Raw genomic sequence first — 17,845 nt, 5'->3', positions numbered from 1 at the left:
AACGTTTAGACTATAGAAATTCTTAATCCAAAATGTAGAACAATGGTTGTCAATGTGAAGAGATACTCAGAATGTCAGCTATTGAAATATTGGATAGGAGGTGCTCACTTCTGTTTACCCTTTGGGATCAATAAATAAGACATGCTCCACAGAAGGGCTATGGCTTGTGAAACAAGAGGATGAGCTACTCAGGTCACTGGCTGAGTAAAGTGCATGGCAAGGTGATCGGAGAGAAGAGTGGAGATGTGCGGCTGTCCAGCATTACAAAGAACACTTGACATGAATTGGCAGTCAGGTAACCAGTGTAACGAGTGACAGCACCAGACTTTGGTGAACAAGAAAGAAAGATCAGCTAAAACAGAGGCAGTCTATTTATTCCATTGCCTGCAGCAGTGCTCTACAATAGCTGCACCCCTGTGCAGGACTCTCCTAGGATTGGAGTACATCTTGGTGGCACTCCTTTTCCATATTATTTACACCTATATAAAAGATTTCAGCTCCCTCCCTCCAGTCTGCTCTCAGATAAATCACATGAAAGGTTTATCATTTCTTTTTAGTTCCATGTCCAGTTTGTGATGGAATAGCAGAAAACTCATCTTGCTGAGGTACTTTTGCAACATCCATGACAATTGCTACTGCTCTTATGAATGTGCCATAAATGTGCAAGATGGGAATAGCCTAATGCCATGAAAACTTTTATCCTCTTAATATATTGCAGTCATATTATATAGAACTGTGTACTTACAATTGCTCATTTTGCCTTTCTACCCCGTTAATTCTTCTCCTTTCCCTGTTCTATGTATAAACAGGAAGTCTCTTTTCCCTGCATGAATCATTTCCTCTTCACCTCCTGACCCAGTTGATCCCGCCTCTGTCTGCCAGGGACATTGGCAGTGACTCATGCAGGGAAACAGACCTCCTGTTTCTACATAGAGCTCAGAAGGATTCTGTTATTAAATCACTAGATGGTGGCCCGATTCTAACCCATCAGGCATTCTAGAATATATATTTATGTATGTATATAGCAGCCACATAGTATATAGCACAGGCCACATAGTATATAGGAGCAATGTAGTATATAGCAGACAAATACTACGTGGCCTGTGCTATATACTATGTAGCTGCTATATACATACATATTGTAGAATACCCGATGCGTTAATACAGGCCACGCAATATATAACAGTGGCCACGCAGTATATAACACAGCCCACACAGTATATACAGTCATGGCCAAAAGTATTGACACCCCTGCAATTCTGTCAGATAATACTCAGTTTCTTCGATTGCAAACACAAGTTATTTGGTATTATCTTCATTTAATTTGTCTTAAATGAAAAAACACAAAAGAGAATGAAGCAAAAAGCAAAACATTGATCATTTCACACAAAACTCCAAAAATGGGCCAGACAAAAGTATTGGCACCCTCAGCCTAATACTTGGTTGCACAACCTTTAGCCAAAATAACTGGGACCAACCACTTCCGGTAACCATCAATGAGTTTCTTACAATGCTCTGCTGGAATTTTAGACCATTCTTCTTTGGCAAACTGCTCCAGGTCCCTGATATTTGAAGGGTGCCTTCTCCAAACTGCCATTTTTAGATCTCTCCACAGGTGTTCTATGGGATTCAGGTCTGGACTCATTGCTGGCCACCTTAGAAGTCTCCAGTGCTTTCTCTCAAACCATTTTCTAGTGCTTTTTGAAGTGTGTTTTGGGTCATTGTCCTGCTGGAAGACCCATGACCTCTGAGGGAGACCCAGCTTTCTCACACTGGGCCCTACATTATGCTGCAAAATTTGTTGGTAGTCTTCAGACTTCATAACGCCATGCACACGGTCAAGCAGTCCAGTGCCAGATGCAGCAAAGCAACCCCACAACATCAGGGAACCTCCGCCATGTTTGACTGTAGAGACCGTGTTCTTTTCTTTGAATGCCTCTTTTTTTCTCCTGTAAACTCTATGTTGATGCCTTTGCCCAAAAAGCTCTACTTTTGTCTCATCTGACCAGAGAACATTCTTCCAAAATGTTTTAGGCTTTTCAGGTAAGTTTTGGCAAACTCCAGCCTGGCTTTTTTATGTCTCGGGGTAAGAAGTGGGGTCTTCCTGGGTCTCCCACCATACAGTCCCTTTTCATTCAGACGACGACGGATAGTACAGGTTGACACTGTTGTACCCTCGGACTGCAGGGCAACTTGAACTTGTTTGGATGTTAGTCGAGGTTCTTTATCCAACATCCGCACAATCTTGCGTTGAAATCTCTTGTCAATTTTTCTTTTCCGTCCACATCTAGGGAGGTTAGCCACAGTGCCATGGGCTGTAAACTTCTTGATGACACTGCGCACGGTAGACACAGGAGCATTCAGGTCTTTGGAGATGGACTTGTAGCCTTGAGATTGCTCATGCTTCCTCACAATTTGGTTTCTCAAGTCCTCAGACAGGTCTTTGGTCTTCTTTCTTTTCTCCATGCTCAATGTGGTACACACAAGGACACAGGACAGAGGTTGAGTCAACTTTATTCCATGTCAACTGGCTGCAAGTGTGATTTAGTTATTGCCAACACCAGTTAGGTGCCACAGGTAAGTTACAGGTGCTGTTAATTACACAAATTAGAGAAGTATCACATGATTTTTCGAACAGTGCCAATACTTTTGTCCACCCCCTTTTTTATGTTTGGTGTGGAATTATATCCAATTTGGCTTTAGGACAATTCTTTTTGTGTTTTTTCATTTAAGACAAATGAAATGAAGAGAATATCAAATAATTTGTGTTTGCAATCATTTTCAGGAAGAAAATGAGTGTTATCTGACAGAATTGCAGGGGTGTAAATACTTTTGGCCATGACTAACACAGGCGACAAAGTATATAATACAGGCCACGCAGTATATAACACTGGCCACGTAATATATAGCAGCCACGTAGTATATAACACTGCCTACGCAGTGTATAGCAGCCACGTAGTAAATAACAGCCCACGCAGTATATAACACAGGCGACGTAGTATATAACACAGGCGACGTAGTATATAGCACAGCCCATGCAGTATATAGGAGCCACATAGTATATAACAGCCCACGCAGTATATAGCAGCCACATAGTATATAACATTGCCCACGCAGTATATAACAGTGGCCACGTAATATCCAGCAAAGCCCACGGAGTATAGAACACAGCCCACGGAGTATAAAACACAGCCCACATAGTATATAACACTGCCTATGTAGTATATAGCAGCCACGCGGTATCTAACACTGCCGACGCAGTATTTAGCAGTGCGGGCACCATATCCCAGTTAAAAAAATAATTAAAATAAAAAATAGTTATATACTCACCCCTGGGATCCACCGAAGCTCCGGCGATACGCGCGTGGCTGCCGCCATCTTCTGTTCCCAGGATGCATTGCGAAATTACCCAGATGACTTAGCGGTCTCGCGAGACCGCTAAGTCTTCTGGGTAATTTCGCAATGCATCGCCGGGAATGGAAGATGGCGGCCGGCATGAGCGGCTTGGCGGACTACAGACGGTGAGAATAGCAGGTTTTTTATTTTTTTTTTAACATTACATTTTTTTTTTTTTTTTTTACTATTGATGCCGCATAGGCAGTATCAATAGTAAAAAGTTGGGGACACACAGGGTTAATAGCAGCGGTTACGGAGTGCGTTACCCGCGGCATAACGCGGTCCGTTACCGCCGGCATTAACCCTGTGAGTGATGACCGAAGTGGAGTATGCGGGCGCCGGGCACCGACTGCGGGGAGTAAGGAGCGGCCATTTTCTTCCGGATTGTGCCCGTCGCTGATTGGTCGTGGCTGTTTTGCCGCGACCAATCAGCGACTTGGATTTCCATGACAGACAGAGGCCGCGACCAATGAATATCCGTGACAGAAAGACTAACAGAAAGACAGACAGAAGGACAGACAGACGGAAGTGACCCTTAGACAATTATATAGTATATGTGATGTCATCGACCTAACGGAAAATAATTATCTGGGTAGAAAGGCAAAAGGAGTAATTGTAAGTACACAGTGCCATCTAATATGACGATTGCAAAATATTAAGAGGATAAAAACTTTGATGAGAGGAGTGATATGTAACTGGTTACCATCAAGATGTATTATTATTCACCCAACTTAGAATTTAAGCCATACATTTGAGTAATGTTAAGTCCCTAATCAGATTTCCACATTACCTAGTCTGGTGTTCCCCAAACCCCGTCATCACGGCCCCAACACATCAGGTTTTCAGGATTTCCTTAGCATCACACAGGTGAGAACCTGTGGCAGTTTCTGATGCCTAAATAATAATTCCATCACCTGTTCAACTCTAAGGAAATCCTGGAAACATGACATTTTGGAGGTTGTGAGGACTGGAGTTTGGCAAACACCTGGTCTATAAGGAACACAATGCCCTGACTGACTGCAGCTCTGACTAACCAACAGCCTCCTATAGGCCTATGACCCTGTTAATTTGGCTCAGGAATCCCACAGTTGGCCAGTGACTTGACGTTTGTGCACAGACAAGGCAACGGAGCCTCAGTGTAAAATACAACAATTACCTACAAAGTAGAACAGGAAAACCAAGTCTTTAATCTCACCTGATATTCACCATATTAGGGTTTGGAGAAGAATCATTTACTGCAGATGAAGGCGGTTTGACTGCAGGCTGCTTTTTAGAGGGGAAAAAAGGGGGTTATTTAAACACATGTTTAGTATCAGATTAAAGTTCATCTTGGTCACTTGCTAAAATTTGATTAACTGTTGTTCTGAAATTGTTTAATAGATCCGATGAGGCTGGTATGCTTACTTTGAAAATTCATGTTAAACTGTCTGTATATGTTTTTGAAAGGTAAAATTCAATCTCTGCCCCTTTAGCCTGATTGACAGCTCCTCAGTGTCTCATCCCCACTTCTGAGATCTCACACGGCTTAGTACAGGCTGCAGCTGTCAGTCAGGCTGGGTGTAGAGACTGAACTCAGACTTCTGAGCCATCTCATTCTTTAACTAGACTGATAAGATAGTCATCCATATTATCAGGATTTTACAGCCATTCTGACATGGATTTTAAAACTAAACATCAGCCAAATCAGGTCCAACATCCATTTAATAATGTATAGTACTAGTCAAAAGTACAAACACTTGTTCATGCATCGGTGGAATCACTGGCTTTCAGAATGTGTTTACTACCATTAGGTGATTTTTGCATTCTAATAAACCACAAGTGCAGCAGGTGGGCCCTGCACTGTCAGCTCTCCTGCTTCTCTCCCTGTTCCCCGCCTCTCACTGACGGCTTTCTGCTTCACAGACCTGTTAGTCAGTCAAACAGAAGGCCGTCAGCAGGCGGGGAATAGTGAGAGATGCAGGAGAGCTGTAAGTGGGGTTGCCTACCCACTTCTACATGCATTAGTTTGGGGCATAAAACCCCCTATAAGATTCTTACACACCTTTCACTTCACATTTTTAAAAGGATTTAAAAACGTTGTGCCTATATAAGCTAGAATCTGGATTTTGTCTTCAAATGGTGTCACACTGTAGGGAAACACCCGATATCTGTCAATTTATATAGAAATATTTCGAAAGAATAACAAAAAGAATGGCGCAATGGAGAATTAGGAGAAAAATGCTTGAGAATTGCCATTTCACAGGGCACGCAAGCATTTACTAAAACACTTATTTGAAGCTTTCTGGTCCTCAACATGCAACAGCATATAGTGGCGATAGGATGAGGAATCTTACTTCAGATCTCTTCTTCAAGTCCTCCTTAGCAGCTCCAAACCGTTTGGTTAAACGAGTAATTTTAGCCTAAAGAAAAAAAAAAAAAAAAGAAAAAATAACCCCTTTCAGTCACACTTGGATTGACCTGCCAGACAATGTCTCATTTTTCAAATCAGACATGTGCCACTTTATATGGCAAGAACTCTGGATTGCTTCTACATATCCAGTGATTTTTTTACTGGACATATCGCACTTTATATAAGTGGTAAACTTAAGTCAATATGTTGTGGCAAATTATGAAAATATATGAAATTTGCTGAAAGTTTAGAAAAATTAACAATTTTCAAAGTTTATGCCCTTAAAACATTAAGTCATACCACACTGAACAGTTTCTATTGTACAATAGGTTTAAAGAAATACAGTGTTACATGGCACAAATTCGCTTTTGAATTGAACTTTAGGGGTGCCGTTATTTGTTTTTGTTTTAAATATGTTAATTTTTGAGGGGGTGGAATATAGAAGCCCCTCAAAATATTCAAAACCACATTCATGGAGTTTGTTAACCCTGCAGATGGCTCACAGGAATTGGTACAAAGTGGTATGCAAAAACAAAAATGACATTCTTACTAGAATGTTGTTTGATCCTGAAAGTTCTCATATTCACAAGGAGTAATGGGAGAAAATGACCCCACACTTTGTTACACAATTTCTCTCCAATGTGGCAATACCCCATATGTGATCATAAACTGCTGTTTGGACACATTGCAAAGCTCAGAAAAAGTAAGGATTACAATTTGGCTATTGGACATGGCAATAGAAACTTAGAGCCCAAAAAGCACTCAAGCAAAATCCAGTATCACTAAAGTATCCTTACAGTATTGATGTAGAAGTATAATAAGTCATAGTAGTAGTATTATTCAGGGGCTGGAGTACATCAGGGCATAATGGGTTTTCTTTTTGTGGCATACACATGTGGTATTAATGACCTGTTTATCCTATACTGCAGTCAGCATGATTCTAGTAATACATTTTTAGATTACATGCAACTTAATATTTATTTATGGCACTCACCATACTGGCTAACACAGCAGGGAGGATGAGGGTCTACCCGAGTATTATGTGACAATTCATATACACGCCTGATATATAGTATAATGACAGGAAGCATGGAAAGAGGGCTGGGGATTGGAGTGATAGTGGCCCCAAATGCCTGACACTCAGAGATGGCAGGGTGAATATGGCGCACAGAGGATAAGAGGAGGTGCTTGCATTGCACACATATATTACACGTACACCCGACATGCCAGGCACTCACAGACATTATTCATGGTGTTCACAAGTCTGAAAAGCAAATGAATCAGCACTGGTTTTGTCAGGCAGGTGCTGGCAGAGAGGAATGATATTTTGTGATGACAGTTGAAGTTATGGTATGCCTATTGACATCAAAATGGAAAACGTCAATAGGCAGTGCAGTGACGGTAAGCGGGTGAGCAAAACCTGTACACAATACAATGTAGAAGGGGTACTAATACTAAATAGCGAGCAGACCGTACAAAAAAAAAAAAAAACTTACCTGCATGGAATGCAGAGAAGTCTCATGTTTCTTGCATTCAATTTTCTCCACCCTTGATTTCAGTTCAGCTATTGCTTTGTCAAAGTCTAAACACTGCAAGGCACCAAGCTTCTCTTCAAACATTTTCTGTATCACCTACGAGTGAACAAAATGGACTTTAACAAAATGTGGGTGCAGAAATCCATCTATACAGCGTACGCATGTATTGGTCTGTATTTCAAGAGCATCTTTAAAGTGAACAAGTCAGGATTTTGGTCAGTAAACTACACTGTCAGGCTGTTATACTGATTAAAATGATACCTGGGTTGAAGAACTCCATCTTGTGGTTTTTGTTTATTCTTTGTTTGCAGTTTGGCATTACTGAGATGCTTGTGCTTCAAGGCGGCCTTTGGGCAATCTGATACTGTACAAGCGCTGTTTTGTCCAAGTTTTCAAGTTTAACTCAAAACTGCAAACATCGATTAAACAACCACAAGACGGATTTCTTCAACCCAGATATTTTCATCAGTGTAACATCGCCAACCTTACAATGCCTGTCATTTACTTAGCAAAATCCTAATGACAGGTTCGCTTTAAGCTTTATTCTCCACCCCTTCTTAAATGCTATATTCCTTAGTGTAAAATAAAAACAGATATTCACCTCCTTTACCTGCATCGTTTCAGCGATATCCACGGGAGGTGGATGTGTTCTTTTTATTTTAAAATGAGGGCTTACTGACAAACTCAGCAGTTCCATAGGCATATATGGGGATTTTCAGTTCAAGTTATGAGATCCATGGCAAGGTCATACTTGGGACTGTGATTTGCGCAATGTGAACGCTGCATTAGGCAGGTGGCATTAGGAAGACGTCATGGTAGTCATGCTCCTAAAGTTTCACCTACATGAATGGCCTCACTATAGAGATTCTTTGAGTTTGTTATTAAGCCACATTAAAATATAATATTACCAAGAAATATGGAGTACATAGTCCAAGAAGAATATACATGAACTTTAATTAAACAATTCCAGGCAAACAATGTAGGATAAAAAAAATATCAAAATATCTTCCCAAACAAAGTCAAAATAGAACAGGGACAGCTAAATGCAAACATGCACCACACGTTATATAAGGGCAGGGAGAGTATCCAATTCATATATAAATACATAAAGTGCTGATGCTTAAAGGTTTTAAACCATCATGTGTTTAATTGCTCTAGAACAAAATTCAGTAACACAAGGGCTGTATAGATAAGAAGTTCAACTACATTAAACACTCATAATTGCACTCTTACGCTTTTTGGAATAGGATTTCTGTTTTGAAGATACTGTTTGTAATAATATGTATATACACAAATAATTACAAACAGTATCTTCAAAACAGAAATCCCCTCCCCAAAAAAAAGTGTATATATAATAAAAGTGTAATTTTATATAAATACTAGCTGAAGAGCCCGGTGTTGCCTGGGCATAGTAAATATCTGTGGTTAGTTATAGCACCTCACTTCTCTTATTTTCCCCCCTCACATCTCTCATTTTCTCCCTTAAACCTCTCATTTTCCCCCTCACTCCTCTCATTCTCCCCTAACACTTGTCATTTCGACCTCACATCTGTCATTTTCCGATCACTACACTATTTTCCCTCACTCCTCCCCCTTTTGCACTCACACATTTTCATCGCACACCTCTCATTTTCCCCTCAGTATATATATGTTTGCCATCTCCCTTATATATAGTATACACCTGTATGTCATCTCCTGTATATAGTATATATCTGCATGTCATCTCCCCTGTAAATAGTATATACCTGTATGTCATCTCTCCTGTAAATAGTATATACCTGTATGTCATCTCCTCCTGTATATAGTATATACGTGTGTCATCTCCCCTGTATATAGTATATACCTGTCATCTTCCCTGTATATAGTATGTACCTGTATGTCATCTACTCCTGTATGTAGTATATACCTGTGTGTCATCTCCCCTGTATATAATATATACCTGTGTGTCATCTCCTCCTGTATATAGTATATATCTGTGTGTCATCTCCTCCTGTATTAGACCTCGTTCACACGTTATTTGGTCAGTATTTTTACCTCAGTATTTGTAAGCTAAATTGGCAGCCTGATAAATCCCCAGCCAACAGGAAGCCCTCCTCCCTGGCAGTATATATTAGCTCACACATACACATAATAGACAGGTCATGTGACTGACAGCTGCCGTATTTCCTATATGGTACAGTTGTTGCTCTTGTAGTTTGTCTGCTTATTAATCAGATTTTTATTTTTCAAGGATAATACCAGACTTGTGTGTGTTTTAGGGCGAGTTTCATGTGTCAAGTTGTGTGTGTTGAGTTGTGTGTGGTGACATACATGTAGCGACTTTTGTCAGATGTGTTGTGTGGCGACATGCGTGTAGCAATTTTTTGTGTTTCGAGTTGCATGTGACAGGTTAGTGTAGCAAGTTTTGCGCATGGCGAGTTTAGCGCGTGGCGAGTTATGTGTGGTGCGTTTTGAGTATGTGCAAGTTTTGTGTGAGGCAACTTTTGCGCATGTGGCAATTTTTCCGCGTGTGCAAGTTTTGCGCGTGGCGAGTTTTGCGCGGCGACTTGTGTTTCGACTTTTATGTGGCGAGGTTGGTGTATGTGTGGTGAAATGTATGCTGAGGGTGATATGTGTTCAAGCACGTGGTAGTGTGTGGCGCATTTTGTGTGTGTGTTCATATCCCCGTGTGTGGTGAGTATCCCATGTCGGGGCCCCACCTTAGCAACTGTATGGTATATACTCTTTGGCGCCATCGCTCTCACTCTTTAAGTCCCCCTTGTTCACATCTGGCAGCTGTCAATTTGCCTCCAACACTTTTCCTTTCACTTTTTCCCCATTATGTAGATAGGGGCAAAATTGTTTGGTGAATTGGAACGCGCAGGGTTAAAATATTGCCTCACAACATAGCCTATGACGCTCTCGGGGTCCAGACGTGTGACTGTGCAAAATTTTGTGGCTGTAGCTGCGACGGTGCAGATGCCAATCCCGGACATACACACACATTCAGCTTTATATATTAGATATAACATTTTGATCTTTTCCTATTCTACTTTATTGTTTCTGTAAGTGCCAGAATGATACACTATACTTGATTACTGTACCTTCTGCAGTTTCTCATTCAGATCATTGCCTGCTGTAATTTTAACCTTCAGTTCTGCCTCGTACTCTTCACCTTCAAACCGCCTTCTTTTTGAGCTGTGGCTGTCCAAATCTTCAGATTTAGAACGTTTTCGATGGGAAAGTTCACCTGTTCAGACAAAGGAAAAATGAATACAAAACGTGGTTTCAGAAGAAACACGTTAATTACTAGTGATGGGCGAACATGCTAGGATAAGTTCTCATCGGAGTATGCTCGTGTGCTAATCGAGTGTATTCAGCGTACAGAGACTGCATGTCTCACGGCTGGTAAACAGCTGCAACACATGTAGGGATTGCCCAACAAAAATGCACGAGCATGCTCTTATAACACCTTATCCGAACACATTCGATCATCACTAGTAATTACCCAAGTCCATGCCAAGAGTCAGTATGTGTGCCCCCACATGCATGTGTCATACAACTCCTTGCATTCACATTAAGGTGAAAAACGTGTCAAACATAGACCTGCATACATCACAGTTTGTCATGTTTCATCCTGAAAGAGGGTGTTTCTCAATTAAAGTGATGGCAAATATGTAAAATCCTTACCAGTTACTGATTGTATTCGTCCGGTCACTGGGACGTGCATTGATCAGCACAACAGAGAATTTTTGGGGAACTTATTCCGCTGCAAACTGGGAGTGGCAGGTTTAATAGCAGGAGTGCCACGCCATTCCAACAGGGATAAAAGTTCCTCATTCTGTAGATCAGAATAGGGCAATTTCTTTGAGCAAGTGTAAACTTGCTTTCTCCAGACAAGCCCTTTAAAGGGGATTGTCCACTACTTTTAGCTTTCCCTTTAGTATTTATATTACTCATTTATAAAGCATCATATTCCACAGCGCTTTACAGACATCATCAGCAGTGTAAACAAAGGGAATTTAGATTGTGAGCCCCAATCAGTAGATCTTTGGAGGGTGGAAGTAAACACAGGCAAAAATGAGAACTTACACACTCCTTGCAGATTTTCCCCTATGTCAGATTTGAACCCAGGACCACAGCACTGCAAGGCTGCTAACCACTGAGCCACTGTGCTGCTCATATCTTTATGCAGGACAGACACTGTCCCGTGTGATGTGTACGGCAGCGCCTGTGTGTCATATGTCATGCAGCTTTGGCCTGTAACCTACTATATCACTGCTTTGTTAAAGAAAGTAGAAAAGATATAAGCAGATTTATAAAGGTGTCTAAAGAAAAACTGTCTTTTCTGACCATATTAACCAAAGTGCAGCATTAATTTTGCATTCTAATCTTGAAAAAGCTGAGCTGTGATATTAAAAAAAAAATTAAAGGCAAAAAAACAAAATTGGAAGACATGCAGAAGGATAATGTTAGCACAGTTTGGTGGCAAGAGAAAGATGCTAGGAGAGTTGATAACTGACTAAAGGTACCTTCACACAACAATTTCGTTAACGATATCGTTGCTTTTTGTGACGTAGCAACGATATCGTTAACGAAATAGTTATGCGTGACAGCGACCAACGATCAGGCCCCTGCTGGGAGATCGTTGGTCGCTGGGAATGATCAAGACCTTTTTTTGGTCGCTGATCACCCGCTGTCATCGCTGGATCGGCGTGTGTGACGCCGATGCAGCAATGTGTTCACTGGTAACCAGGGTAATTATCAGATTACTAAGCACAGGGCCGCGCTTAGTAACCCGATATTTACCCTGGTTACCATTGTAAAAAAATTAAAAAAAAACACTACATACTCACATTTCTGTCACGTCCCCCGGCGTCAGCTTCCCACACGGACTGTCAGCGCCGGCCGGCCGTAAAGCAGAGCACAGCGGTGACGTCACCGCTCTGCTTTACGGCCGGCGCTTACACAGTGCAGGGAAGCTGACGCTGGGGGACGTGACAGGAATGTGAGTATTTACGGTTTGTTTGTTTTTTTACAATGGTAACCAGGGTAAATATCGGGTTACTAAGCACGGCGCTGCACTTAGTAACCCGATGTTTACCCTGGTTACCCGGGGACTTCGGCATCGTTGAAGACAGTTTCAACGATGCCGAAGTTGTTCCCCGGATCGTTGGTCGCTGGAGAGAGCCGTCTGTGTGACAGCTCCCCAGCGACCACACAACGACTTACCAACGATCACGGCCAGGTCGTATCGCTGGTCGTGATCGTTGGTAAATCGTTTAGTGTAACGGTACCTTAAGTCATCCTGCATTTCACAGAACTCAGACACCGACTTCCTGTCTACACATTAGAGCATGTACCGGACTGGTTGTCAGACTGGGGATCACTAAACAACTTTATATAATGAAGACCGGAGAGAGATGCATAGATGTTGCGGAATTGGGATTGAAAATTAAAACAGTGAGAATATTGATGGTGAGCAAGCATTATGTGTGTAAAAATAATTGCTGGGGAGCTTCTTTAAATAAGCTTGAAATAGTAACGATATGACACACCAATATCGTTTTGTCAGCTCAAGTGCCCAGATCTTCTTATAGCTGCTCCAGAGCAGTGTGAAAGGCTACTTTCACATTTCCGTCTTTTTTGTCACGTCGCAATCCGTCGATTTTTGAAAATGCAGGATCCTGCAAAAAAATTTGCAGGATCCCAAAGACTTGTATTGCCGACGGATTGCGACATATGGCCAAATGCTGTGTCCGTCGTGCACTGGATTTCGTCGGGTTTTGGCGGACCGTCGTTCAAGGGAACGTTTTTCTATACGTCGCATCCAGTTTTCCCGTCTGCGCATGTCCGGCAGGAAATGTTTCTCTCCGACTCTTTCCTGCCCAGCAACGCAGACGGAAATGTGAAAGCAAACACTTCCGGCGGTACGTCGCGCCGACACTTCGTGACAGGCGACTACCGACAGAAGTGTGAAAGAACCCTAAGGGGGCTGGCTGTGAAATACAAAAGGTTATGCTGGCCACTTTTGTCACATGATCAGAGAAGAGGGGTTCTTAAATGAATACTTTCTGAGAAAATATTTCAAGAAAAGAATAATTGGTGAATCCCATGACAATCCTTTCAGCGGCAGAGGAGAGGTGCCAGAGAGGGCTTAAGCACTACAAACTAAAAAAAAAAAGTAAACATCCAACTTCTTCTGGATATCCCTTAATTGTGAGACATGATCTCTACCATAAAACCAATTTCTAAAAAGTTTTGCAGTAACAAGTAATCCGATAATCTTACTTTTCTCTGCTTGTGATTCATCCTTAGTTTCTGGCCCTGTGTGTTCATCAGCAGGTTTTTCCTTTGGCTCCGCAATAACTTCTTTAACCTCATCTGCAGCAAAAAAAAATAAATCATCAATTGTTTTAAGCTAAAATGAAGACACTTATTTTCCCCATTGAACCCAATGATTATTGAAAGAACCACTCGGTGGAACTAGAGAAACAAAAAAAAAAAAAAAAAAAAGAATGGAACAGACACTGGTTACATACTGTATTTTTCAGACTATAAGACGCACTTTTTTCCTCCAAAAATGTGGAGAAAAATGGGGGATGCGTCTTATTGTCCGGAAGTACCGGCTGTGGCAGTGATGGGGAAGAGGCATTGGCGGAGCAGCGGGTCACAGAGGCAGGAGCCGGCAGCTGCGGCTTACTCCTGTGCCGGTTTCTAAAAATAAATGAATATTCACTGCATTACACGCCCATGGAGGGCAATGAATATTCATTTCTCTTTAATAATAGTATCTTGGTATGATTGGCCCCCAACCACGGTATGCATGCCCCATCCTTATGATTGGCCTCCACATAAAAAAAAACAAAAAAAACACTTACCTTCCTGCACTCCCTTGCAACGTCCTGCTCTGTTGCCAGCAGCTGCTTTATGCTTGTAAGCAGCGCATGGCAGGGACGTCATGCGCTGCTCACAAGCAGAGCTCAGCTGCCGTAATACTCACCGCTCTACACGCCGGGACTGTGTGCGCAGAGAGCAATGAGTATTCATCATACTAGGACAAGATGGGGGCCATGCACACCAGGATAGGGGATATAAAGTACAGAATTGACTACATTTTTTTTGTCTTTTCTCCCCCCTAATTTCCTCCTTTAAACCCTAGGTGCGTCTTATAGTCCGTAACATAGGGGTAATTCAATTATCAGGACAAAGTAGGTGTTATAAAACTAAAAAATTACCTTTATTAACAAGTATGGAATGTGGTAGCACTGAAGGTGTTACCACATTCCATACATACTCCATATGCTCCTGTGTTTCCATCATACCAGATTATTTCTGTTTAATACCTTCATGAATTTGTCATTTTTGTAAGCGCCTTCAGTGTCAAAACTTACCATACTTGTTAATAAAAGGTAAATTTATTTTTAAAACACCTACTTTGTCCTGATATTTTGATATTTTAATATTTTAACACACGGGTGGTGTCTCGGCTCCATTCTTTTAGGTTTCTATAATCAGGACAAGGTAGAAAACGTTGCATTTTATTAGGGGGGGGGGGAAAAAAAAAAAGCATCCAGATCTCCAAGACCCAACCAAATGAATGTAGTAGATGAAATAACAGTAAGTTCAGTAAATAGTTGAAATAGTAGTAGATAAAATATTTCCAATATGAAATAACAATGCAGTTGATCAGCAGCATTCAGGTAGATAATTTAGTTTAGATTAAAGAGTCATTCCCTGAAATCAAAGTTATATCATATAGATAGGGAATGATCTCTAAAGAAATGACAATGGGACTCCCAGTGATCCCAAGATCCGGGCCATGTGGGAAATAGTGCGATATACTGTTTTCTCCACCAGAGACACGGGAAATTGAAGAAGCAAAAGCAAAGCATGTGACCCCACAATACACCTTTAAATTTGGTTATGTATGACATTTTCCAAGTGTGAGGACACATGATCTGCGATCCTTTCCAGGAAAGCGTGGGTCCTTCTACAGAATAGTTCCTTCTCAAAAATCTGTCTAGCCCTAATAAGCAGTTTTGAAGAAAGTGATCACAACTGTTAAATCAATTTATTTAAAAAAAAAAACAATTTTATTTTCAAGGGGTAGTACATATATGGAGATTAATGAAAAGTAATGAAAAAACTATTGTAGAAGACTTAGCCGTAAAAAGAGATGCCATTTTCAGATTTAAAAAAAAAAAATGAATGCGAAAGTTTAAAAAAATGCTACAAATTCTAAAATAAAAACCTCTATCCCCTGCCAATCCTTCAATGACGCTCCTTGGTTACAAGCTGCTAGCATGTAACGGCTTCATGGCACTGTGCTTAGCGGTGGTACCAGTAGTGCAGCACACAACCACTGAGGCCACGGATAGGCTGAAGCAGACAACTGACGGAAAGTTTGGAAGGAATAGACCATCAGGGCCAAACAAACCATCAAACTAGATCGGCAGTGGTTGGATAAAGTGAGTAGTATTTATTTTTGAACATTTAGGGCTTTTTTCCCCCTCTTTAGACAATGCGTTGTAAAGCAATGATAGAAGTGAAGAATTGAGTTCACGAATAAGAAAGTTACCTTGATCAGTTAACATGCTCTCTTTCAGTGGGGTGCTTTCACCACAGGGTTCTTCTTCGTCTGAAAGCACTAGAAAGGCTTCACTGGGCAGAGTCTCACTAGTATCAATCTTTGTTGGAGAAGCTGTAATACTTTCTGCTTTTTCTTCTTTATCAGGGACAGTTTCAAAATCTGATGTGCCCTCTGAAAAACATTTATCTTCTACCGGTGCAAGCTTTTCTAGAATAGGTATAATGTCATCAGTTTCCATTTCTTCTGCATTTTCTAACTCAGGCCCCATCTGTGCCTCTGATGGAGCCTTATCAATTAGAGCTTCTGCAGGTAATGGAGATATTGGCTCTATATTTTGCACGTTATGGTCCACCTCCATGCTACTTGATATAGCCTCATCCCCAAAATTGTTTTGTTCTACCATGGACTCTGAGGTTTCTCTTTTATCCGCCAAAGGGGACCCATTTTCTTCCACATTCATACCTGGTGAAACATTATCATCATGTGACTCCTTTACAAGCTCTGTACTTTCCTGCTCTTCAGTATTTGTGTCCGTTTCCTCAGTATTCTGTAATTCACTGTGTAATTCATCAATGATAGCTTCATTTTCTTGCTCCTCAGCTGAGAGATCATCCTTTTCTACATCATTACCAGAATCTACAGTCTCTGGTTCAAGAGGCTCTTTTGTAATATTACTCTCTTCTATTACATTCCCTGAATCATCAATAGGAGTCTCTGAAATAATGTCCATATCTTCATTTTCCAATTCTCTGATCGGGGAGTTCTCCACAGGATTTTCATCTTCCGGCTTACTTGTGTCCTCTGAAACCATGCAATTTTCCTCCTCACTGGGAATGTCTGACTGGGTCTGCTCCTCTGGACTTTCAGGCTCGCAGGAGGCATTCTCCTCAAGCAGTTCATTGGAATCGATTTGTTCTACTCCTTTGTGAGGAATAGTTTCATCCTGCTCTTGTTGGGTGGTGTCAGTTTGGATAGTCGCCTCTATGGGCCCAACTGTATTACCATCTCCCTGACATACAGTACTTTTAGTAAGTCCCAGATCAAGCGACAGCTTTAGGTCACTGGTTTGGTCAATATGTTTTAAACTGTCTCTTAGGTCAGAAAGCTTCACAACAGGAATTTCAAGAGCATCACAATTAATATCTAGAATGCCATTTAGATTCTTTGAGTCCTCCATGAGTACTTTATCATTGTGGGTATAATTCATATCGGAATTGCCATTTTCATGGATTCCATTAACTAGCTTCACCTCTGGAGATTTAAGCACTTTTGATTTGTGTACAGCTTCCAACTGATGGCGGTCACTTGCTTTCATTGTTTTGCGGGCTTTAAACACTTTCTTTTGAGGTTCCTCCACAGTTTCCATCTCAAACCTTTAAAACAAGAATTTGACATTGAGCATGATGAGCACAGGTCTAAAAATCAACCACAAATTACAAAAAAGAAAGCACAGAGCATTTCCCTACACAGTCATACACCTGTGTAGGTATACTGCCCTCTGGCAAGAGGAATAATGACTCAAATCGGCAATATATTCAATAATCCTGAAGACACAAAAGAGAATAGTAAAACCAAAAACACTCAGTTTGAAAAAATGTTGCAGTAATCCGCAAGTGCTAGTAAAAGATGTAAAAAACAGGGTATTTGGTTGATACGTTTTTTGCAAAAAATGTATACTAAGCTGCTCTACCAATCTTCACGGTATACACTTATCAGAGCAGTCCTAACTAATGTATGCAATCCCTATCTGATGTATTTAAAAACCTGATCATCTGTATATAACCTGTGTGAACAGGGTTCAGAGAGGAAAAATCCATGTGTGCATACAGGGCAGAACAGCTTTTGTGCAGATAGCCCAAGAGGAGTGGTGGAACTCCCCAGTCTTGTAGACACAAGAGAACAATTATGGAAACAGGAACACATGGGCTACTTGCACAGTGAACAAGTCTGTAT

General features: G+C 41.1%; 1 protein-coding gene across 5 annotated transcripts in view; it reads right to left on the bottom strand.

Moving 5' to 3' along the window:
* Positions 1–17,845, bottom strand: part of ATF7IP (activating transcription factor 7 interacting protein) — a 66,510-nt gene that overhangs the window by 18,539 nt on the left and 30,126 nt on the right. For 4 of the 5 annotated variants that reach the window (XM_069737062.1, XM_069737067.1, XM_069737064.1 and 1 more), the window contains exons 2-7: positions 15,881–17,265; positions 13,591–13,683; positions 10,404–10,549; positions 7,282–7,416; positions 5,730–5,795; positions 4,592–4,662 (exon numbers count right to left, since the gene is read on the bottom strand). In XM_069737062.1, coding sequence (XP_069593163.1) covers positions 4,592–4,662; positions 5,730–5,795; positions 7,282–7,416; positions 10,404–10,549; positions 13,591–13,683; positions 15,881–17,258 — 1,889 coding nt within the window. In that variant the 5' untranslated portion in view covers positions 17,259–17,265. The remainder of the gene's footprint in view (positions 1–4,591; positions 4,663–5,729; positions 5,796–7,281; positions 7,417–10,403; positions 10,550–13,590; positions 13,684–15,880; positions 17,266–17,845) is intronic. The other variant, XM_069737066.1, reaches the window with a different exon arrangement.

The sequence above is a fragment of the Ranitomeya imitator genome, chromosome 8 (assembly GCF_032444005.1).
Source record: "Ranitomeya imitator isolate aRanImi1 chromosome 8, aRanImi1.pri, whole genome shotgun sequence".
NCBI lineage: Eukaryota > Metazoa > Chordata > Amphibia > Anura > Dendrobatidae > Ranitomeya > Ranitomeya imitator.
The sequence above is the reverse complement of the archived record's forward strand: the minus strand, read 5'-3'. Positions and strand labels throughout refer to the sequence as shown.